Genomic DNA, 26,635 nt, shown 5'->3' on the forward strand with positions numbered 1-26,635 from the left:
CTCGCCACCGTAGTTAATGGTGGAGGCTTCGCCTACCGAAGGGGAATAGTCCTCCTCTTCTTCCTGCTCCTCCCCCTCAGAATCTTCCTCCCTGAATTCCACCTCCGGGGTGGACGTGATTGCGCCTACCTTCAGAGGCGAGGTGGCGCGAGAAGGAGCAAGGTGTCGCTCCCTCCATATACGCTGTCTTGCGGTACTCCTCCACCAACTCCGGTATAGTAGTCTCCTGAGCCGCATGCAACAGATGTGCGCACTCGGGGTCCCGCTTCATCTGTGCCAGAGTCGGCATAGAGCAGCGGCGCGAGGGGGAGGACGAAGCGTGGTGATGTTGCTTGCTTGGGCGATTTGCCTTCTTCTGCCGGGTGGCGTAGCCAGGCATGGTCTTGGTGTCTCAGGATGGCTCGTCGTTCTGTGACGCTGGGCGGCGGCAGACGGACGAGACACAGAGTCCTTGTTGCGACAGACGTCACTTTTATTCTCACACAATTGCACAATAGCGCACGATAAACACTCAAACATACAACGCAACAAGCAGACTAGACAACGACGAGCAAAGGACACTGCACGAACGCACATTAAATAGACAAACCACATTAGCCCCAAGTGATTACGAGACGATTCACAGGTGAGACAGATTATCACTTGACATAACCATAACCACAGAGAACCACTGACGCAGACAAAGCACGTGGACAACGTCAACACACCCCCAAAAGGGAGGGGCCGGGGTCCTCAACGTGACAGACGCCCCCTCCAAGGGCACTACCCGTCCCGGGGTGCCAACAGGACCGAGTGCCCCGAACCCACGACGATGGGTGGATCCGACGCGCTCAGTCCTGCGTCTGGGAGGTGACCGCCCTTGGTGAAGCGTCCGCCACGGACTGCCTAGAACACCCTCCCTGGGAAGATGGGGGAAAAGACGGGAGACACATTAAACGGAACATTCACAAACACACACACAGGCACGCTTACACACAGTGGCACGAGAGGGAAAAATGGGTTAGGCACACAAATGGGGAGACTAACAAACACTGGTACACACAAACATGAAACAGAGCCCAGCTACGCGCCAGGAGGAGAGCAAGGAGGGGAGAGAGACCGGGAGCTGCAGGCGCTGCAGGGGTCGTTCCTCCTCCAGCCGTCGCTGCTGACCCTCCGCTGGGTGCAGCACGACTGGCGGACGTGCCAGGTGCAGCGCGGCTGTCGGACGTGCCAGGTGCAGCGTGGCTGTCATACGCGCCAGGTGCAGCGCGGCTGTCGTACGCGCCAGGTGCAGCGCGGCTGTCGTACGCGCCAGGTGCAGCGCGGCTGTCGTACGCGCCAGGTGCAGCGCGGCTGTCGTACACGCCAGGTGCAGCGCGGCTGTCATAAGCACCTTGTGGGCCGCAAGGGAGCTCCTCCTCTGTGTCCATCTCCTCCTCTGTCCCCTGGCTCCACTCCATGGACTGCTCCGGGTTGCCACCCCGGGAGCAGTCCATTGCACTTTCGCTGGAGCGGTCGGAGGATGGACACCTCACCGAACCCCCTTTCCTAGTCCCGGCTGTTCTCTCCGAGGGGAGCGGGCTCTCCTCCTCTCCCTCCGAATAGGAGCCTTCCTGCTCCTCCCAGTCTTCCTCTACGGTGGGAGAGGGACCTACGGGCGGAGGGAGGTAGTCCTCTTGCTCTGACTCCTCCTCCTTGTCTTCGCCGTAGTCGTCGGGGACCGCGTAGCTCACCGATGGGAGAAAGACCTCCCCCTCCTCGCCACCGTGGTCGTCGGTGGAGGCGTCGCATACCGAGGGGGGATAGGCTTCCTCCTCCTCGCCCCCGTAGTCAACGGTGGAGGCGTCGTAATCCGAGGAGGGGTAGGCTTCATCCTCCTCGCCACCGTAGTCAACGGTGGAGGCGTTGTAATCCGAGGGGGGGTAGGCTTCCTCCTCCTCGCCACCGTAGTTAATGGTGGAGGCTTCGCCTACCGAAGGGGAATAGTCCTCCTCTTCTTCCTGCTCCTCCCCCTCAGAATCTTCCTCCCTGAATTCCACCTCCGGGGTGGACGTGATTGCGCCTACCTTCAGAGGCGAGGTGGCGCGAGAAGGAGCAAGGTGTCGCTCCCTCCATATACGCTGTCTTGCGGTACTCCTCCGCCAACTCCAGTATAGTAGTCTCCCGAGCCGCACGCAACAGATGTGCGCACTCGGGGTCCCGCTTCATCTGTGCCAGAGTCGGCATAGAGCAGCGGCGCGAGGGGGAGGACGAAGCGTGGTGATGTCGCTTGCTTGGGCGATTTGCCTTCTTCTGCCGGGTGGCGTAGCCAGGCATGATCTTGGTGTCTCAGGATGGCTCGTCGTTCTGTGACGCTGGGCGGCGGCAGACGGACGAGACACAGAGTCCTTGTTGCGACAGACATCACTTTTATTCTCACACAATTGCACAATAGCGCACGATAAACACTCAAACATACAACGCGACAAGCAGACTAGACAACGACGAGCAAAGGACACTGCACGAACGCACATTAAATAGACAAACCACATTAGCCCCAAGTGATTACGAGACGATTCACAGGTGAGACAGATTATCACTTGACATAACCATAACCACAGAGAACCACTGACGCAGACAAAGCACGTGGACAACGTCAACACATGCCCAAAAGGAAGGGGCATGTGTTGATTCATCAATTTTGCTTCTGCAAAAAATAAAATAATAATAAAATAAAATCATAATAAATGTTTGCATACTCATTACAAATGTGTTTTCAGAATGTCCTGAAATCAATTTATATATTTAGATTTTTGTTTATTTCTTTGTTCCACAATGTTATATTATATTGAACAAGGATGCTCCTGATGCCAAACACAGACAAAATTCACATTCTACATTTTAGACGTTTGTACATATTTGAAGTGTAATAAAAGCCATAAGGTCCAACTATTTTAGTTTCAACATTTAAATTCAGTTTCCCAATGTTACTGGCAATCAGTCAGGCTTTTGAAAACCTAAATCAGCAGGTAGAGGGTTTAAAGGAGAGTGTAATTAAAACTATATAGAAAATATAATATCATTAAAAGTAGAACACCCTTAGTGTGTGTATTAGCTATTTAACATTATCATTTGGGAAAGCGTTTGGCACAGGAGGCTTGAGGAAAGCATGGTTTGAATTCCCACCTCAAGTGAGCAACTGTTGTGACTCTGCTGAGAGTATTACTGCAAAGACTGAGGTAGGTGGAGTGCAACAGAGGAAGGTCAGCACACAGGTTGCCACAAATTCAAAGGCAAAGCTTCTTCAAAGGCTGCCGCAGATAAGAGGGTTTGTGTTGCTCCATTCACAACACAGATCATTTGATGGTTCCGGACCAGGCCACACACAGACCCTCAGGCCAAAGACTCATTCCAAAGCACAGCTCAATATGAACAAAAACAGATTAATGCTTGGTAAAATTATGGGTGGTAGCAGCTATAACAGGTAACGATAGCTAATGCCTCCAAAATTAGGACTCTGGAGTGGACAAAACAGAAGACAGATACATTTATGTCTGTTCATTGCTTGAACAACTTGAACAAGACCAGGAAACATCTCCAGTTTCCGAGAGACTGAATGAGAGATCGCAACTGCTAGAGCTTTTAAATGGAAGCGAAACACAGCATCATGAAAGACTGCTGGGAGCCTCACTGTAAAAAACAACAAACAACCTTCCATTCATTCATCTATTTATATCCACTTATCCCATTCCGGGTTGCGGGGTTAGTAACCTAAGCAAAGAGGCCCAGGTTTCCCGCTCCCTGGTCTGGGGAGATACCAAGGCATTCCCAGGACCGCCAAGAGATATAATCTCTTCAGCATGTCATGGGTCTTCCCTGGGGCCTCCGACCAATTGGACATTCCTGGAACACCAAACTAGGGAGGCACCCAAGGGGCATCCGGCCCAGATGCCCGAACCACCTCAACTGACTCCTCTCTTCATGGAGGAGCAGCAACAGTTCTACTCCTTGGAAACAGGCCTGGGGGAGGCGGCTCCTTGATGAGCAACTGGTGGCCAGGTCTTTATCCATGGGGCCCGGCCAGGCACAGCCCAAAGGAGACACATAGGTCCACTTTCCCATTGTCCCACCACTTGTGGGAGGGGTAGTACTAGGGGTCTGGTGCACTGTGGACCGGGCGAGGGTCTTGGTGTTCTGATCCTCGGTTACTGAAGCTGGCTCACCTATTTTGTATGGAAGGCAAATAACTGCAGATGAAAAATACTTGGTAATGTCACTCAGTATGAAGAAGCATGACTAATTTCAGAAAATTGTCACATTCTGTGATATGATGGTAATTCAAGATGACATCAACAAATGATGCACTCAGCACGAGGCCAAATGAGACAGCAGATCTACATAAAAATAATACGGCTTTCACATTCCTGATGCCCACAATAATGTTCCTAGGGAACTGAGAGTGTGTTTTGCCTACTTGTATACCTAGTTTAGACCTCATGGATGCCATGACCTTTTTAAAAGTCATTAAACTTCAATAGACACCCTTTCATTTGAAAACTTCATTGTCCAATTTTCAAGCACATAATTTGACTGTTCTTATCTCCATCTTTAAAATAAATGTAAAAAAAAGTTTTCTTTAAGAAGATACGTTTATAATGGGAGACACTCATGCATTGATATTTTTGAGCTTTTTGTGCTACTACATACAATCTTTCTGCTAGAGAAACAGGTTAGAAATTATAGCCCAAGATACATTTGCCCTCACTAACATGCCTTCTTCTCGTATTGCTTACAGGCATACTGTCCACTCTGAACTCTCTCAGTCTGCCTATCCAGTAGCTCAATGATTAAAGCCTGTCCGACTTTCTTCCTTCTCTCAGCTTTGGAGAACTGAATGATACGTTACTGAAGAGGAATACGCCAGACCTCTATTTATATTCAACAAAGATTCCTTCAACTTTGAGAAATATGACAATATGCATTATGCTTAAAATGGACAGAGTGGGAGACTTGCAATAACACGCACTGGGTAAGAGAGGAACAACAGAAAAAACTCCTGAATTTTACTTTAAGACTTAAGAGTTTGGTTAGTTAAAACATTAAAACTGAACTTGAAAGGTGTGAATAGGGATCTCTTAAATTACAGGTGTATTATGAGGCTGGGCTCATGGATTGACAAGCTACTATAAATTCACACTCTGATCTTATTCAAACCAGAGCAATTTTATCAGATTAGCAGTTTGCCCTGTGAATCTAACCTGTCAGGACAGGTTAATTGTGGTTTAATCTAAAGCAAGAAGTCTTACTGAAACTCACACTCAAACTTCACTCACAGCAAAAAAACTCAAATAAGTCTTTTTTACATTCAACCAAGTTCTATTATTCTATGTAATGTTGGAGTCACTGCATACACCTTCTCTTTGGCAAAATGGGCATCATTTTATACAATTCCAGTCATAAACTTACATGTATAAATCTGTCTTCAGAATGGCCACCAGCAGAAACTGTTGGTGATACTGCGAAGTACCTCTAGTTTGCAACACTATACCAATCAAGTCAACTTGCGCAGTTCTACAGTGCATGCCAGTACTTCCAAGTCTGTTACCAAGTCAAGCATTCATACATCATAACCCACAATGACCAGACAACAGATTGAGATGACACTCTTTGAATTGCTTGGCCATGACTTCAGTCTCATTTTCAAACTCTTACCAAATGCATTTTACTTGTGTGCATCCAGTGCCACTCAACTTGTATCCTACTTTGTGATAATAGTTTGAGTGGTCTGAACTGAACCGAAACTCCCCTGTTTCATGGTAATAGCATTCTGACTAGTAGAAACATTTTGGCTAGTGGGTGGCAAACCACTGAGCAGTCAATGCTGATCAACCATCGAGTACTAAAATCATTCATTTTTACACAGTCACAATACGATACAGCTGAAGAACAAAATCTTTTTTGTCTATGATCCTTCCTAGAGATTTGTGAGAGAATAGAAACTGTGCCCATAAAATTATTGCGTGACTGGCTACAGCAATGTTATCCTATTGTGATAAGACACCTGAATAATAAAAATAACACTTAAAGCTTTGGATAGTCTCTTGAATTAGGATTAGGATCATTAAATAAATGGTTTGTTTGTCTCACTGTTTTCTCCTTTGTTATATCAGGATGTTCCTCTAATTGAAGGGTAAAGACATTCCTAGGCCGTGACGTCTCTTCCCATCATTGTGCCAGCTTTTTGTGTGAAATGACATCTGCCCATCTCTCACCAGCAGTGCAAAACAGTGTCATGAGTTTAGCACCCATTACAATATTCTCAGACACCTACCCACACTGCAAAACAAGAAAACAGTGAAGACAGAGCAGAGCAGACACGATCGAGCAACTGTTTTCCTCCAAAACTCAACAGGTTTTTTTGGCATTCTGCTGTTTGATTTGAAAGATAACAACATACATTAAGACGATCAGACTCACATCTAGAGGAAGATCTGTAGTGACTGAGAAGAGGACAGTAGCATTTTATTCAGAATTAAATACATCTGTTCAATTTTGACAGAAATAAGGCTCGGCACTTTAGGCCTGAATGATTTAAACCTGCCAATAAATCAAGACAACACCTAATTAGAAACTGCTACCTTGCACTGACTGGCTCACTGGCTACTTTGTTAGAAAATGCTACCTTGCAAACACATTTAGTTGTACAATTATAAGCTTTAACCCTTCCATTGGCATGGAAAATTGGTCAGTTCCATGCTACACTATTGATCTGTGGTTAGTAACTGCTGACAGGAATAAAAGCAGATATTATTCACAACACAGAGGTGACACCAACATGGCAAGTAATAAATATTACAATGGTGTGAATGCATCAGACATAGCAGTGTTGCTCAAAGTTTGTCAATGTCACTTCTAGGTTGAAAGATCTGACATCCAAAAGTATCCAGGCAAGAGCAGAGATGTGGTCAGGCTTAATCAAAAGTTTGGGGGAGAACACACATTTTCCATGTTAACAGATGGTCTCTGTAGACTAAGTGTACATTTCCAATTTTTTCCATCAACAATGGTTCAAATCCAGTGAGTAGGGTTCCAAGGATAAAACAAATGAAACATACAAGAACACAGCAAGAAACTGTATGTAGAAAATGTAGAAAATATGTCTCTGGTATCAAAGTCAAATTTATTTATATAGTGCTTTTTACAACACAAAGCAGTTTTACAATCACATGGGTCCAAATCCCTAATGAGCAAGCCAGGGGTGACCAGTGGCAAGGAAAAATTCCCTAGGCAGGAATTAGTCAAGCTTATTATTGCTTCTTATAAGAGGTGATTATGAAATGCACTCTCTCAACATTCATGCTTGTATCATGCTAGTCAGAGTTCTCTGTCTTCTCCAGCCTCTGTGCGTCTGCAGCTTGAATGGACCCTTTCTGGCACCACTGTTTTATTCACAGGTAAAACAAACCACAAAACAAAGAACAACTACACAGAAGTTAACATCATACCAATATAACTGGTAAATCCCAGCTGGCTGTGTTTTTCCTCTCCCATATTCTTGAGCATTTTCAGAGATCCGCTTTCCCAGTGTAAACGCAAACAGAGTTCATGTACGTGGATAAATGTGCCACAAGCCTGTTGCCTGCAGGGCTTCTGTGGTGTGGAGCTGCACAGTCAACATAGGCATTAGTGCTGCTCCTCAAACCACTAGCTCTTCTAAAGCACTAGTGTATAATAGGCAGCAAAGAAGCATATATTTCACCTACATTGGACGGTAACTTGTTACTTGTTCACTGTATCCTAGGGAACACTCCAGGTTCAGTGGTGAAGGTTAAGCAAGACAAGACTTTTGATTGGTTCGGATGGCAGTAGTACCCAGTCAGAATATCTGAATGTACTTAAGTAGGTGTTCAATTTCTATAATCTAGCTTACTTAAACATTCAGAGCAACCATCACTTATGTTTCCTAGGTGGCTGCAACTGAACAACACAAGCATGTGGTGAGCCTAACCTGCTTGCTGCTGTGTGGTAAAGTTATAGTTCCCGAGACCTTCTCCAGGGCACAAACAGCACTCAATTATCAAGAACTTCTCAAATGTGCACAGCCCATTGGACTACTAGGTTCTGTAATTATTTAATCAATCAGGACATCAATAAAAACAAGGTAGCATCTCACAGAAGTGTATGGTTAGCCATGACACACAGTATCCCCAGAAACAGTTGCATTCATTGGGCTTTGTGAAGGTTAGTCTTTTTTTTCCCCTTTTCATTTCTCCACACAAATTTGTTCACTTTCTATAGACTCACACCCTTTTTTGTATATTGCAATTGTGCTTTTCTGATGTCTGATGCTCAGAAGAGTTATGCATCATCAGAAGTGAAACCTTTACCACTCTCCTGTCAAATAATGAATGCATAAAACATAAAAAAAAATACATGCACAGAAATAACACTGTTGCCTCAACTTAAATTTAATTTTATTTGTTGCATTGTATAATGCTTTGAGCAATAGACATTGGAATTGGACTTAAAAACCCAGACCTAGCATAGATCAGAAGTGCTGAGATGACTACTGCCTGCACCAATGTTTCCAGTTTTTGCTTCCTAAGTGTTCATCAGGCAGGTTATCATGATGTAGATATTTGTAAGCATGGCTGATTCAGGATGTCACTGCAATCTGTCTCTGAATGCATGGGGCTTGACCGCAACAAAGTAGGCCTGAAGAATCTAGATTCTAAGCACAATTCCATCTTGTCCTTTGGTGTTTTCTGTCTCCCTCTGAATCATCTAGTTATTCCACAGTCCATTGAACACTTCATGCTCAAGCTTTGTGGAATGGGTGAAGAGGACAGCATCCACCAAAATCACAGCTCCAAGAAAGTGAAGCATGTTTATTTAGTATGGGTTGTGCACAGTGTATGAAGAAAAAAAGTATTCTTGAGAAGAGTGTTAGATTGTGGCTGGCACAATGCTGAATGCCTTAATTTTATACTTCAAAACAAAAGAAAAAGATTTAAATGCATATAATAACATGGATCAACCAATGTCATGTTTGGCTCTGCCCCTTGTGTTGCCCACGTTTTGTTTTTGCTTCTGTTTTATTCACGCCTCTTTAACCCTGCCCCTTGTAAGTATGGTCTGCTGTTCCTTGTTTAGTTTGATTACTCTGTGTGTGCATTTAGTGTCTTCATTTTGAGTTGGTTCTTGTGGGTCAATGTTTGAATGTTAGATCTCCTGGTTCAAGGTTCTTTGGGTTATATTCAGAGTTTTAGTGTCATCAAAATGTTAGGAAAATATTCATATGGTAATGTTCATTTGGTAATGTTCGTTTGGTAATGGTAATGATTGTGCCACTGCAGTAATCATTGTTGCATGATTTTATGTTTCATCCATGGTTTATTGTTTGTCGTAGTTTATGTCATTCAAGTTATGTGTAGATCATCGTGTTACGCTGGTGTGATAGCTTCGCTCCCCTGTGTTCTAGCCATTTACTCCGTATTCCTATCCACCCTCGTGTTACTCCCAGTTGTGTTTGTGTGTTTCAATACATATTGTCTTTTACTTTCATCAGGAAGGAGAAACAAGACACAGGTGCAACCGCTGAGGACTGGGCGTGACAGACAGAAGGGAAACGAGAAAACAGGGCGGGGCTAGGGTAGACGACACGAGATTGGGAAGGAGGGTGAGGCTGGATGTGACAGCATAGTGGTGTCTTGTTTATTCTAATGAGCTCATTTCATCGTTGTCTTTAGTATCTCCTTGTTTTAAGTTTGTGTTTTCGTTACGTATTCTGGTTTCTCTGTACCATGCCTCGTTGTTCGCACACTCTTTGTTTGTCCTCTGTCAAATTAGAGACAGAAGTTAGAAATAAAACCCACCCGCTCTCACAAGTGTGTCCACCCACAGTCTCCTAGAGCCTCCTGCATTTCAACCAATTTTCAATTATAACTATTCTCTGATTGTTTTAAATTACACGAAAAATTCATAATTAGTCTTTGATAGATATGTATTATGTAATTTGCACACATACGGATTAATATTTTATTATCCCTAAATGAATCACCATTCTTTATGATACTTATTAGCTGCAGTGTGTCGTTTGAGTGAGAGCTAAACAAAGCTAAACATCAGAAGTCAGCTCAGAATACAGAGGTCAGTAGCAACTAGGACAATTTTGATCAATGTTGATGTGGCACAATATCTTGTGGGTGACTTTTCACACAGAAAACAGCAAAAACAATCCCTTCTGATAATGCCAGAAAAAGCAGAACAGGTGCAATATTCAGGAGGTTCAAACCTTGTCACACACAGATGTGAGGACATATCCAGGTCATATATTCAGTGTGTGGCAGGAATGAAGTGATCGATGTATGCGCCAATCTAGAATACACCTCGCGTGCCTTACGAGGTCATAAGTGTTCATGCATAGAAGGTCATCCATGAGGTCTGTAACACGTGGTTGTGTGCACATTCTCAATCACTCATATAGCATGTTCTTCAAAACATTACACAAAACAGGATAACAGGATAATTCATATCACACTACATTACAACAGCTTGGTAAAATGAGAAATGGAAAAATCCACAACGGGACTCTTATTCCAGACATAATTTGCTCTATTGCCTCATCTGGATACACAATCATAAGCTGCCACTATTAAAGTATCCTGAAAGAAATGCATGCCATCACTTGCCCAAAACAAGGATGAATATACTGCAATATGAAGATAATTAAATATATGAAGCTTTGAAGTCTATTTTGAACTCTGCTGCAGCTCCACTGTGTGCGCTTAACTGACCAAGTGGGTCAAACTGTGATGCATGTTTGAGAAACACACATTCTTCGTGTGCAGTATAACTGACATACATGTTTGTACTGTAAAACAATTACAGGATGGAATTTCATAATAAATGTTTTGACATGCATATCCACATTATAGAGGACAGACAGCATAGAGCTGAGCATAAAGACCACATATCTAATAATGTGGGAATAAGTGAACGAAATCACTTGTCCTCCTTTGTGCATTCATTGTCATGTTTTAAACTGCAGAGGGCCCCAGTCTGAGCAGTGACCAGTGCGCCATAACATCTTGAATGAGAAATGATTTCTTGTCATAGCAGCTCAACCTCCATACAGTGGAGTACTGTAACCCATTGTGTGTTACCACACTAACACAACAGTAATGTTAAGTCTACAGTTACAGTTTAATGAAACAAACAGTGTTTGCCTGAGTGACTGGCTTGTGGCCACCACCCCAGAGAAACGGGAAAATATCACTGAACTTCTCATACAGTGAAAACCCAAGACCATAGAGATGTTTTCATTTCAACACTGCAAGCTGAATAAATCATTTTGATACACGTCCTCTGTCTACAGATTGTTAGTGATAATAAAATAAATAAACATTGGAGGATATTTTTCTAAAATGCATCATCTCCCTTTACGTGGATGGCCTATAATAAAGAAAAAAAAGTATAATGTAACGTCTTGCATGCATAAACCTAATCTAGGCAAACATGATGCAATCCCCACCCATAACTACTGCTCTCTGCTTTACTTTTGGTGATCACCAAATTCTCTTGTGTAAGCATACCACTAATCATAGATAATAATGAGAAAAGCATGATAAATGGGTAGAATTCTCCGGTATATCACAAAAACATAAAATATGTCAGAATAGTGACATTTCAAACACCTAATCATGAAAAAATAAAAAGAAACATGGACAATAACCTACAGCACATGACGAAATTTTATATTTTTAGGCTGTATCCAGTAACTAAGAGGGGGGAAATGTAGATTAGTTATGAACAGTCAAATATGTCCTAATGACCTGTCAGACATGTGAGAGAATGGGCTTACATAGGAAATCATTTAGACTGTAAGAGTTTCTGTCAGGTGTGCGCTTCACTCATCCATCAACAAGACATTACTGATTATTTCCAGACCTCTGAAAATAAGCACTGCAAAGAGTTCAATTATTTATTTATTTTTATCATCTTAATGCAACATAAAAAAATATACCAAGAATGATTCATGTTCTTGCATTTAAGGTACCGGCGGGGTCTTATCACTGGTTCCATAATGTAAAAAGTAAAAAAGAAAAAAAAAAGAAAAAAAAACAACAGTATAGTTAAATGTTAATTGCTTTGCAGTTACAAATGGGAACCATGAATAGTTCTCCAAACAGTCTTCTTGGTCTCAATATTGCAGTGTTTGTGTGGAATGCTTCCCTTAGCACCTATAAAGACTGCCATCAAGGCATAAACACTGCTTCTTGTTAATGTCACGCATTAGCATTCTGAAGCAAACACAGCTGGAAAGATGCGCAGTGTCTAGCTTTAGATCACATTTACCAAGGTGGTTGTGTCATCGATTTCACAATATGCTTCCTTCTCCTCATTATTCTGCATGTTCCTCCGCAACTGAGGGACAGAACAAGCAAGTTCACTACTTCTGAAGGGACCAAGTTTACTAGTTCTGAAGCAATCCACACTCAAAGCCTTGAGTATTAAACCAGAAGGACCTGCCACAGTCCCGTTTCTCCCTCTTCTACCATATCTTTCATATTAGTTCCCACGTCCTTACAGAGTAATTCTATGTAGCTGGTAAAAATGCATAACTTGATAAAAAGTAATGTTTAAGAGATTAATACACACTGGTCTTGATGTACGAGAATGAAATCATTAAAGTAGCTAGTCCTGCTCTTAGCTGCAGATTGGGAAGGATTAGGACAAAACATTCCGAATGCTGCAGGACTGCGAGATTCCACAGCAGCTGGAGCTTTAAACAGCATGCAGTGCTTGTGATGGTCGCCTGCTTGCAAGACAATCAGAGCCAGCAGAGTGTTCTTTTCCCAACAGAATAGGATTGCTCCAGTGATTAGTTTTTAAAGACCTCAGTCAGTACCACACTTCAATATTGTAGCCTTGATATCGGACAGAAAGTCCTTTAAAATGGTGAGGTAGACACTAGAGGGGTGGGAGTGGTATTTGCAGTTATTGAGTTTGACAACTTGGAATGTGTTGTTACAGTTAAAGATACTGCCTGTGAAAATCAGAATGTTTTCCTAGTGTCCAAAAGATGTGATGACAAACATCAAAGTTATTTATATGACCAATAAACATACAAAAAGTAACAGGCTGCTGCATGTAACATCACCACCAACACTGTTCAATATTCTTTCAAACCAGGCAAGGAAAACTTTGACAAAGTGTCCATCAATAAAAGCGGATTCTGGCGGATCTTAACCCTATCGAATGGTCTGTCCTTTCACTTTGAGCCATTTGATATCCAATGAGCTGAGTATGAATTTGTCAATACTCCCATCACATTATTTAATTATATGGAAATCTGTGCATTGCAAAGTAATGTCATACTATTATTGATTTAATGGGTGTAGTTTTACTATAGTTACACTATTAATTAATATTCTTTCTTGAGCCTTACATATAAAATTCAGGATGTCTCCAGCTCTCTACTAATACCTGATTCAGGTGATTAAAAAACAAATCTGTTAAAAACAAATCTGCACTGAAGGCATTTCAAGCAAAGAAAGCACTTAACAGCCTTGGAAGTGGGGGCATCTGTTCTAAACATGACCATCACCAATAACCGCCTCTCACTCCATCTAGAACAGTCTTCTTGGCTGCTAGTGCAGTTCCTACCTTTGGCAAACACCCCCATCCCATATTTCTGTTTGTGTTTTATTTATAGCAGATCTATAGCAGACTGCATAAAAATCAATACCCTCATACAGATATCTTTAAAAAAGGCAACTGATCAGCAGGAACACAAGCATTCAAGTGTGTAAAGTATAAGGCAATTACTACAATCTGTGTGTTTCATTTAAATGCTTTATGCAATTAAAAAGTGTGGAAGAACAGAATGAAATTTGAAAAGAGAAATTAAGAGAGTTAATCAGGATAAAGTAGTTATTTGCCATTTTCAGTTTTCAACAATTTTCAACAAAAAAGTATGCATATGCTAGATCAAAACTGTTTTAGCCACATGAAACATTTTACATTTATTGAATTACACCCTAATAGTCTACACCATTGAACTGAGCTCACACACAATCAACGGGCTTCCATAGCAGTGTGCCCTTCCTAAAATGATAGCTACCATAGCTAAGCACCATGATTCATTATATTTTCATAGCATCTCATTATCCCCACCATCACTCTAGAGCATCTGAACAAAAGAGGCAAGTTTCCCTGGACCTGCAAATTACAGAAAAGGGCTGAGGTGCCACAGTGCACAGCAACATTACTCATTGTAAGGTGGCACAAAATGACAGTGGCTTTAAATAAAATTAGGCAACAAAGAGCTGGGAAATTATAGGGGTGCGATGAATGCAAACTCTTCATTTGAGCAATAGAAGCTGAAAAAGCACAGACTTGAACAAAGCATACAACAATGGTCCTCTCACGATATCCTTAAGTGTTCTTCATATGGGCACATACTCTGGTGGCCCTTGCAGGGTACTTGAAACGCCATTCCGCTTCAAGTACGATTTAAAGTGTTAAGCTGTGGGTGAACCCACGAAATGCCTTACAGTAGGAAAACATACAGAATCAGATCTTCTGAAAGCTCAATGGAACTGAAGTCTTCTTTGACATTTACTGGCACACGCACATACCCTAAATAAACTATCATAAACTAAGGAAGATTGGAAAAGTACAAATTAACAATTATTATTAAAATCAGGGCAACTTGTCAAGAAAAACACTTCATAACTGCCATTCTTGATTGTATGTTGTATTAGTTGTATTTGTATAAATGTGTACTATTTATTTTATTTAAGTTGTAATAACTAGATATTTGGAGAAAGCCTGTACTGTGTGAAGTTATTAATGTGTTATTAATAATAATAATACATTTTATTTATACTTTACAAAGAGCTACACTGCAATTTAAAAGAAAAAAAACACACATAATTAAAAATATGAAATAGCCTATAAAAAGGCCAAATATGATACATATGTACACACATGTCTATTCTGAGGTATATCCTTACTGCTGATTAACTGCATCATTGAATTACTTTTATATATTAAATTTGCATTTAACGAGTGCAGATTTGACCGTTCTGAATGGCATACAAACTTCTGTGGGTTTGATTTATGAAACCATCACAAGGCATCAAAATGAGCGGTAATATGAGCGCAATGGATGAATCAGATTCAGCTGCATGAAAGTAAGTCCTTCACCTCATTTACAGATCATCTTCCAATGGCACACCCTGAATTGCCTTCATATACATAATATTTGCATTAAACTCACCTCATTTGCTGCAGGTGTAGAACTAGTGAGCCAATAAAAGACATGCATTAAGCTAATTGCTCACTCAAAATGGAAGACAAACAGAAGGAAGTATATACAGAGAGAAAAATAAATTTCAATGAAGCCGAGTTAAAAATGTTTGTCTATTTATACTTCCTTGAAGGACTGATTATTGATTAAGATCAAGATCTGAAAAATCCAATTGACATTTAGCCTTACCGATTATAGGTGTTGACAGTAATCAAACTAAATTGCATAAGAATTTAGCACAAGGATTATCTTATGCTCAAATTTACATGCACTCCTACCACACATGAGGTGGTTTGCACAAATGTGCCAGTGATTAAACTGATTAAATGAAATTTGCAAGTACTTGTTTCCGAAAAGCTTTGATGAATCAGAGCCATTATTTCTTTGTCTTGCACTGTCAGATCGTTCAGACTGCAAATAAGACCTTACTATATTTTAGTAATCAGTTTCTACATGATCCTTAAAGTGTTTAACATGGTAAACTGCAAAACCTGAACACAATTCACTCAAAAACATTCATATGATTAATCAAAAAGCTGTCTGACTAGAGCAGTCAACATTAACTTTTTTTTAAAGGGGGGGGGGGGGGTATGTGTTTTACAGTGAGCTGGAACGGGTAGAGGGGGCAGGCATAATTCCTGCTCACTCTAGTCATACCACATACCACTGCTAAAAACATCAGTAATATATTCAGTGAGCACACATTGCAGGATTGATTCCCAAGTCACACCATTTACCCTGCAGGGCAGATCAATGTCAGCCTCTACACCATTCACTTGCATCTTCAGCAATGAACCAAAAGACAGGGCTTTCCACACCAGACAACCAGGCCTCAGATGGCACCAACTCTCCAACGGTACAATCCAGCTGTCGAGCCTCTTTCTGAATGCCACAGTTTGACAGAGAATGAGAAAATCTCCAGATGTAAATGTTTTCTTTGATGAAAGGGGCAAGCTAATCAGCTTCCTGGAGGGCCTGTGCCTCAGAAGCCAAGTGCTGGAAGGGAACCTGGCAATATCGGCAGGGATTGGTGCTATCACCAGGCTGCAGGACGCTCTACTTCACCTGCTTGGATGCCATTCCACACGGAGCTTAAAGCAAACACGACCTCAAACTAACAGAGGTTCTCACATTTTTTCCCTCTCACAGTTTAATACATTTATAGAAATATGAATACAAATATTTTCAAATATTTTTGTATTATTTGAATGGATCATTTAAAATTATTGGAGAATATATAAAATAAAATATTCCTTTTTCTTCTGAAGTAGAGAAGGGCATTCACATGAAAAGAATGAGTCTAAAGAGAATATCCTGTCATAGTAATTAAACTAGCCATATAGAGGCATGCTATAACACTTAAGCACCAAGTAAGCAGGCTATCCTTGTGCAATATCATTAAGTCATATAGTTATCTTGCTAAACAATCTTTGTGGTGAGCCTTCAGGTGTAAGTCAGCCTATAAAAACCCCCAGTACACACAAGGCATTTCATTTGCATGTTCTATGGTGCTTCTATTTAATTGTATCTTGTATGGGTTTTGGCTTCTTATATTTTGTAGCTTCTGAACTAAGCTCTGAAATATTTACTTTCACCAATGTAATGCAAACATATAATGTCATAAAGCCATAATAAACATGTCCTAGAGTGATTTCATGAGCCATTTTTCCAAACAAAGATTATGTCAAGCCCCAGTATGATGAGAAGTAATCTCCTCTGGCTATGCAAATTAGCTAAAGATTAGACCATCCCCAAAGGTCAGCTCTTCCTCGTCAACACTTACCTGTTACAGTCCACGTGAAGCAGGAGGTGAGAAGCACTAATGGACAGAGCAATCTTGTGCCACTGCCCGTCAGCCAGTCTGTAAGGAAACGTCTCGGAGCGCGGCGTCCCTTTGTGGCGATAATGGTAGTGGATCTCCTCACGAAGCCCACTGCTCTCAAGCTCGAAGTAACTAAAGGAGTAAAAGAGGAGAACTGTTGATTAGCATGATTTACTTGGCCAGGCCCAGTCCTGAGAACCCCATATTTGGCATATTTCTTTGCTTTTCCTAATCTTAACAAACTTGGATTCACCCACGTATTATTATGCTAATTAATACCAGCATCTTAAGTTATGGCACTTGTGTTAAAGCAGGAACATACAAAATGTGTAGTTCAGGGGTTCCTTACAAGTGCCTCGAAAACAGGGTGAACATATATGGTGGTATTTTATTAGATACACCTACTATATAAATAGGGTTATTCATGAAAGAGACTACCAAAACCATGGCCCATTTGTGTAGAGACCAAGTCAGTCAGTTAACACCTGACTACAAAGAACCAACTGAGCATGGATTTGTCACCTAAAGGCACAACAGTACAGTAGGCAGCTTAGTGCATTTTAATTCTTATTTTATGCTTGGGTAGAACATTGAGGATTTTTTTATTATAGAACATCTTAGTCAGGACACTGACTGGAGCTGAAGGAATGTGCATCCATTTTTTTCCCCCAAAGTGTCCTTGACACTCAGCGTCTGGTTTAACTCATACATCCTCCAGTTTTTGATACGCTGCCATATCAATTGCTGCTCACGACAAGCTGTAATATCGAAAGATGCTTCCTTGGAAGTTTTGTTCTTCATGACTCATTTAATCCACGCAAAAACATGCTGCTGCAGCAGGTGGGTTGAGGGCGCTAAACATTAACAACAAGGGCAAAGCCTGATTTATTCTCCGAATGTTCTGCATCGTTGTGCCACTTTTTACAACAAGATCATAATCTCTCTAGGGTCCACTGCATTTTTATGTTGGCTGCAACAGCATCGTGGTATTTGCAAAGCTTAGGAATCCCAGTAGAACATTCTCTTGGGTAGCTAGTCCTCAGCACCAAATTGAATGTAGGTTTTGTGGAGTCTGTGTGTGGAGCCCATGTAGTTCATTTGCAAAGCCTGCAAAGATGAGTTCATTTCTCTCTACACACGACCTTCACATCATAAACAGTTCTAAGACTTGATCGCCCATGTATAAGGAATAAGGAGGGAGAAGGAAGAGGTTCACATTCATTTATATTTGCTTCTTAGATGCATGGGGGAGAGAGAGAAATAGAGTGCATGAGAGAAAGACAACAAGAAAGAGCATGCAGGACAGAATGAGTGAGGAAGAGAACGGGAGAGAGGATTGAGAGCATGAAGAGTGCAAGAAAAGCAGAAAAAAACAGATGAAAAGAAAGAGTACATGGAGAAAAAGAAGGTAAGAGAGACAGCAAGCATGCAGGCGAGAGAAGGCGGCTTTTGATCAGCATGGATAAAGAGTCAGAAAGACTAAGCTGTTCAACCGTTCACCGAGGGATACTCTCAGGACACAATTTTATTTTTCCCACCATCACGTTTTCCTCAATGCTCCTTCCAAACAGGCTTCATCCATATTAATGCACGCTGAAACACACACTGTTCTGGAATACCAAACAAGGTTTCACAAACTAGTTTTTGTTTCCCTTTCCTGCAGAACTTTCGGATTCTGGCAAAAATAAAACGAACCAGCATTACTAGGCTACTCTTATTATAATTAGAAGTTGTGAGCTACACAATCAGTAAATTGGAAAAGCTGTAAATGAGAATTATTGCTGTTTTGAGCCTGTACACTAGCACACCATGTTTGAAATGTGGTGTGCTTTCATTGCAAACTCTAGGGTAATTTCCTTCTATACTTGGTATCCCACATAGGAATCACCGCCCTTGTTAAATGTAATCTATTTGTTGCCTCTGCTACTTGTTTTTTGGGTCCATGTTTCCCATGGACGTAATTTTGATTTCAAAAGTGGGGGGGACATAGATTCGTCGCTATTTAAATATTTGGTTTTAACCGTAAAAACTGGGGGGGACCAAGGCCGGCTTTTAAAAAAGTGGGGGGGACATGTCCCCCCCCCCAAAATTACGTCCGTGATGTTTCCTATGTTTCCTATGTTCTTCGTACACCTACCAGGACTGAAGTGTTACTCTTATTTTAATCACACAGAGAGGACCAAACTGGCACAGTATACACAGATGGCAGCCTATCATGTCTCTTCATGTAAATGGACATTTATCCAGCTGTGTGTCACTGCGCTATTATTTCCTACAAGAAAGCTAATTAAAAGGTCTGAAGCTCAGGTCTAGACGTGGCATTTTGATTTGGAGTCTGATGCTTTTTCTTGGCACAAGTTAATGGCAATATATCAGACAATCAGGAGGTCAAAAACGTATAAGAATAAATTAATCAGAGAAATTAAATGACATGTTAAAAAGAAGCAAAAAAATAACAGACATGAAATATGTGCTTCCGTTGCTCAGCATCCCACATTTGTGAACAATATAACATCTGAAGTACTTCAAATCTTACAAAGGAACCATCAGATGAGTGGCTTTGCGTATCCTACTGCTGAGAAAAATGCCTTGATTCACAGAGGTCTGCAATCATCAAAGCTAATCTGCTCCACAGAGCACCAAAATATATCAGTGGCTTGTGCCTGCAAATCTAACCTAGCTGCTACATTAGAGCAGTTGCGATGATGGCATGACTTAGAGAGGCCGCCTTTGTAATCAGTGGAAGATGCTATACTAACTTGTGTCTGAAGGTTCCATCGAATTGAAAAGTTCATCAAGCTTAAATGCTCGACAACAAACATGCACATACTCTCCCATCCAGTGGGAAATCACACATCAGATCTTGATGAACAAGTAGACAATCTTTACTGATATACACTGTTACTTCAGTGAGAACAAGATTACATAATGGAACGAATGAGGAGGTCAGTGGAAATCAAATCATCAAACCAGAGCTGAATTCAAAATCACACCCAAAATAAAAGTAAAAGGTTTAAATCATAGGCTGATCGGAAGTGTGTGAATTTATCATGGCAACTGTGATGAAATGTGACGAGTGTCAGTAGTGTGTTGCCTGTATACAGTCCAGATGTCTGGGAATGCTCCTCATGGTACATTGGATGGTGTCCTGGGGATCTCCTCCCAGACCTTGAACAGAGCATTGGTGAGCTCCTGGACACTTTCTGGCACTACTTGGTGGAATCAGATACACTGATACATAACGTGTTTACATTCCCCAGACCTGAATCCAATTGAGAACTTCATATTTGTCAATGCATGCCTTTCTCACCCAGGAAATGTTTACACACTAACTACATGAAGCTAGGCATCATCCTTCACCAAGAGGAACCAGGGCCAACTGCACCAGTATAACGTTTGACCGATGGCTCTAAGGAATTCATTCCAGTACCTAACAGCAGTCAGGATACTCTTAGCTATAAAGGTTTGTGTAACCCTCCAAGGAAAAGTCTCTCCAGGCCATCACTGACCTTCTGCCAAACCGGTCATGCGGGATGATGTTACAGGCTGCATAATGTTCACCATGGCATCTCCAGATCTTCACATCTGCCACATTCTCAGTGTGAACCTGCTTTCATCTGTGAAGAGAATGGAACACAAGTGGTGTACCTGCCAATTCTGGTGTTCTCTGGTGAATGCCAACTGAGCTTCACAGTGTGAGCTCTGGTCCCACTAGAAGACATTGGGTCCTCATGCCACTCTCATGGTGTCAATGGTGTAATGAAATACTGACTAGCGTATCTTAGTAGTTAGACAACTTGCAACTCTATTTAACATTGGGCAAAGTACAACAAGCGAAAATTTGATTAATGATAATTCACAGTAATCCTCATCACCGTTAACATAGTCAGGAACGTCTTGATAAAAGCCAATGAACCTAATCTCAAACAAAGCCTCTAGCTAGGTAGCTAGATTAGATTTGTTTCCTAGTTTTGGAATACCATTCTTGCATGTAGATAACTAATAACTACTTGCCTAAAGACAGGCTAGTGTGAAAATAAATGATCACACCCTAAAGGTAACAATATATTTAATGCTGTCACCACTATTAACCATATGGTTTACATGGGAGCTGCCATTTTGGTTGTGCTTGCATGGTAAATGAAAATTGGAGACAGGGCATGTGCATTAGACTGTAGGCAGGACAGTATCTCCACCCAAGCTCCAGCCACATTTGTTATTGCATGCATCCTCTCTCTCAGTCCTGGGAGCAAACGCAACCAAACTAAGAATTTGATCTTGTACATTAGTTATCCATGATCTCCCATAATCAGTGGCTTCCCTTTGCACCCACTATTGTCCACTATCGTCTATGATAACAGCCTTTATTGCTGCCAGCAGAATTAATTTGCTCGCCTGATGAAGTGCACAGTTGTCTTTACTGTTTAGCTCCAACCAAATGCACTGGAAGAAGTTCACTTACCGAAGACAAAGCCCTGCTAAAAAGCAGGCATAGCAAATGGCTCCATTATGAGGACATATCTGGTTATGTTTATGTTAGAGATTTTAAGTAGTTACAAACTGCAAAGGATTTGTAAAGAAATGCTACACAATTCTAGTTAGGATTATGCTAAATTGTCCAATTACCTACAGTCCCATGAAAAAAGACTATATGAAACTGGGATTCCAATGGTTGATAGCTGAATGTTCCCTTTGAATGAAATGCATTCTGTTCTTTTACCTCAAGTAATTGTTTATCTAGTATGTAGGACTACAATATGTTAAAGTACAAAGTGTAGAAATTAATGGTGGGCGGTTAACGGCGTTTGTTAATTTGACACTCTTATCGGGTGATATAAAAATTATCGCTGTTAATCTATTCTTAAAGTTGGGTTGGGAACTGGGTCAAAATGGGTAAGCAAACTATGATGACTTTCACCTTGATAGTTTAGCTCGGCTGTATTCCTAACCAAATTGCACAGTAGGGGCGAGAACGAGTTTTTAAACCTGTGAATTACAAATCGTATGTGTGTTTACATGGATGCAGCCACGAAGTAGCCAGGTTTGCTTCATGGATAATTCATTTTTAGGAACGTAAAGTGTTACCGGAGCGGAGCTCGGAGCGGTGGTTTTTTGCATGGTCCTAGTGCTAGATTCCTCGCTATTTAAATATTTCTTTTTAACCGTTAAAACTGCAGAGGACCAAAACCGGCTTTTGAAAAAGTCCCCCCCAAATTACGTCCGTGAGGGTAAATGTACTAAATGTTGGCTTACATTTCAAATATCATGTTTAGCTGAATAAACATGTTATCAACCCCTTTTAATGTACAGTATGTAGGCTTACAAATTCATGTTTAACTGAATAAACCATTGAACACGAGTAGCCTACATTTTATTGAGCATGTTTTTTTCTTTAAGTATCAAAGTAGAACAGCTTCCTCAAGCAGTCATTGATGCATTTTGGAAACAGGAGATGAACCCCTGGTCTAATGCATCCTCTGTATTAAGAAACCCTATCTCAAAAACTGACTTTTAGTCATTACCTGGGTAGCACGCATATGAGCCACTTTAATGTAGATTAATCTAGATTCATTTCAAGATTTCAGTGAGCTTAATCTAGATTAAAAAAATTATTCTATGCCCACCCCTAGTAGAAATACAAATTTAAGACCCATATTCTGTCCAGTTATATACAGCCTGCACTGTACATCTAAATGCAGTCCTGCAAAAGACAAAGGAAATTACATTGCAGTTGACAGTTTTGATTAGTATAAGTCCACAGACACGTTTGAGCATTTTGAGGCACTATAAAACATCAGCAGTATTAGGAGACCAGGTGTCTCAGTAATATTTTGAGACCTGAGAGAAGAGACTTCTGGGATGACAAATCTGATCAATGCTCTTCCCAATGTACACAAAACAGTGGACCAGCTGGAAAGTGCTGGAATAATGATCTTATTCTAATCACACAGTCAGGACAACACAGTTACAGAAGCAGTGATATTCATGTCCTTTATTCTCTTTATTAGATTACGCTCACCTAATGAATCATTCTGCCAGGTTTGTGTATATGTTTTTATATCTCAATATTTACAGAGGAATCTCAGAGGAAGGCTGAACCCTAGGGCCTTTGAAATTAAGTGCCATACTTTACAGTGTTGTGTAGGTTGTAGATATCTATATTAGATGCCTTTTAGCTAATGTGTGCTTGGCTGCAGAGCTCGGAGATGAGCCTTCAGTGTATAAGCCTAAAGAGGGCGCTCTACGCTACCTCCACCATAACAAATGTCCTTGCGTTGTGAGCCAATGATCTTAAGGTTCAACATCACAAATCATTTGACATTCCCTATTCACTTTGTCTGAAAACAGAGTTCACTATAAAAGGATGAATCGTGTGACTTGTAAGCGTTTTGCGGTGAGGACATACTCATCCTTCCACGTGCCCTTTAAACCAACAGGTCCGAACATGCAGTTGAGAATATACAGGAACACATTGGCCATAGAAAAAGAGGTCAAGAGATTCATTTGAACAAGTTTGACCAATTACCATACTGGCTCTCCTGTTGAAAAGGATCTCCTCTCGAAACATCACAAACTGAAGGACTCTACAGAAAAACAAAAAACACATTGTTCCGTTGCTTTGTGGAATGTAAAGCAGCATCATACCTCTCAATTTATTGAGACAACGCAGTTCAAGCATAAACCAGGGCTTCTAAACAGAGGCACTGATGCAACTGTCTTGTCTGACCAAGGTCGGAGCTTATGACTTTTTGAATGTTGTCTTTCTGTTCCATTATCATCGCTTATGTGTCTGGATGAATGCATGTTTTAAACTAATGTTATACAGTATGCCAAGACAACTACTCTAATTATACACCTTATTTTTTAAGCATCACCTCTACATTCCCTCGATAGTTCACTAGTATATCAATTTAATGGAAAAAACAAAGAAACTAAGTTTTAGTGTCACTGCCAAATGACCCCAGCTCATCTTCAGCAGTTTCCATAGCAACACTGGCACCCTCCTGTGTAGGGCCTTGCAGTAATCTTAAGCAATTAACACCAAGAAAATTAACAGTCATTATTACAGTGTGGTTCCCTTCAACACTGAAGGGTCTGAATTCCTGTCTGAGGGTGAGTAATATGGCAGGACATTAGTCGGAGTGCAACCAGCTTGTCATCATTTCAACATGCAAATCAAAACATCATTTGCCATGCGCCTGGATCTGACAGCTCATTTCAATCAAATAAAAGAGCCATCGTGCGTGGACATATGATTTGCATCTCAGCAGAGAAAAGTAAAAGCACATTTGACTGTGAATGGCCACTCCAGTACATAACAATAAACTGGAGTGGCGTGATGTTACTGCCAGTTTCCCACAGAGATGCAGACTGGTTGTTTGCCATCACTTGAATTGTAGCATCAAGCTCTGTTGTGATGTGCAACAGCTATTCTATTACAGCTGCTGCCACCAGTAAGCAGCTGACATGGGAGGTAGATATGGAGAAAAGACGATAGGTCAGATTCACCTAAAACTCGCAATGCACACCAACATTTAGAGTGCACAGCAGGCTCAAGTTCACAGCCAGTTCATCATACCCCTACCCCTTCAGTGACATCATCTGCAATCTGGCTTATTTGAATGATAGAGAGACATCAATATAAGATCTGGCCAAAACACATTGTTCATCAGAATGAAAAGTAGGGATAAAAAAAATTTCCAGCTGAACCTCCACCTACATTACGGAACCCAGATACTGTATAGACTTCACAGCAACTAGCAACTAGACATTACAGAATTCATTTAAACTACAAAATCAAAAATGTTATATATGCTAAACACTATATTTTGCCAAAACTAAAAATCATACCCAATAAAACTACTATAGAGCAGCTTGTGGAAACTAAAAATAGATGTCAACAAGTGGTGGACAGCCATGTTTCATAAGGCCAAGAATGGTGTGCTTCTTGCTCATCCATTGTTCTGTCAACTTTTTCTTATTAAATATTGATACTACAAGGTGACTTGACAGTCAATAGACTTTTAATACTGTTAGTAGCTCTCTACTGAATTCTCCCTTTCTACTTATGGATTCTTTGACAATGGCTACAGGACTGTTTGTGATCAGACGTGAAGACAAAGTTATTCCTCCTCCTTGTCCTTGGCATAAAAAAAACATGCAATTCTTCCACTCACTTCACATTAGTGAAACTCCACAGGTTGTTAATTTGCATAACCTCCTCCCCTAATTTTGCGCCTCAACGGTGCCGTTCCTTAAAGTGAATACTCGTGAAGTTAGATGTGCTAATAAAACCTAGAGTCGAGTGTCATTGTGGGTGAAAAGATCATGTATTAGAAGAGTAAACAACGTGGACTCTAGTGGAAGTGGTAAAACATTTTGTTAGTAGAACACAGTAACCTTGACATGCTAGATGAACACAGCATTTAAACACCACAAATCAGCTATCCACATCACCACAACATTCTTGACACAAAGTCGCTGAAGCTCAAGTATTGCATAATTCTTAGACTGGCACAGAATTATGAAATCGATTGAAGAGCTTTGCTAGTGAAGGGACATGTACATCTGAGAGTGGCAATCTATTCTGTGTGAAATCAGAAGAGATGATTTGGAAGAAACACAGCAGCATCCTGTCTGCCTTAAAAATACAGTATATATAATTTGGGAGATGTGGTAAGGCTGGAAATTGCTATCTGCACAAAACAAAAAATTACTCTCTACCAAGACACATCAGGTTATGAGTGATGAGCAAAACATGGGACGACTGTTGGTGTCGGTTACATTTCCTCAAACTACATCACATATTGCACTGAATTTGTGGCTTGGAGAGAATAATATAGTCAAGACTGAAACTCATCTTTCTAACTCCATATGCTCTCACATAACCATGTATTAGATCAATCTCCATCAAAGCACCCAGAAATGTGATGCCACTAAAAGGCCTTTATCTCTAAGAGGCACAAGAAAATATTTTCCTGTTCTATAGCCTATGGCCTGTATGGCTATCGGAGGTTCTCCTAGTGAAAGAAGAGCTGTGTATTATCCCATGCGCAAACAATTACAAACACTACAACTCTGACACCTGAGCTTTTTTCTGCACTAGTCATGAAGCTGAACAGAGAACATTTAACATACGATTGTGTTTAAACATATTGGGTCAGATTCATAAAACCTGACCACACTATATTATGCATAATGTGCAACACATTCTTAATTCCTATTCATAAAGCTGCCATGGCGATAATTAGCTCAAATGTGTCAACTTACCACTATGCTAAATTCAAATTTGCCAAAGGAAAAGAGGTCATGCATAATAAAGATCCATGTCAAGGGACAGATGACTGATTAACCCCAGTTGTGAGACCAGTGGCATGCTGAAAACAGCCTGTTACCTAAAACCTGCAACTTACACTGCATGCATTGATGACTTCAGTACTTATTCCAAATAATGACAAAGCAGCAACATTGTATCTCAACTCAGTGTACTTTCATCTTCTGTAACACCTACACTTGCATTCATCATTGTAAAAGTG

General features: G+C 41.0%; 1 protein-coding gene across 1 annotated transcript in view; it reads right to left on the reverse strand.

Annotated features, from left to right (window-relative positions):
• Positions 1–26,635, reverse strand: part of LOC143527817 (protein kinase C-binding protein NELL1-like) — a 216,908-nt gene that overhangs the window by 144,230 nt on the left and 46,043 nt on the right. The window contains exon 4 of the mRNA XM_077023124.1: positions 17,061–17,231. Coding sequence (XP_076879239.1) covers positions 17,061–17,231 — 171 coding nt within the window. The remainder of the gene's footprint in view (positions 1–17,060; positions 17,232–26,635) is intronic.

Source organism: Brachyhypopomus gauderio, chromosome 12 (genome assembly GCF_052324685.1).
Source record: "Brachyhypopomus gauderio isolate BG-103 chromosome 12, BGAUD_0.2, whole genome shotgun sequence".
Classification (NCBI taxonomy): domain Eukaryota; kingdom Metazoa; phylum Chordata; class Actinopteri; order Gymnotiformes; family Hypopomidae; genus Brachyhypopomus; species Brachyhypopomus gauderio.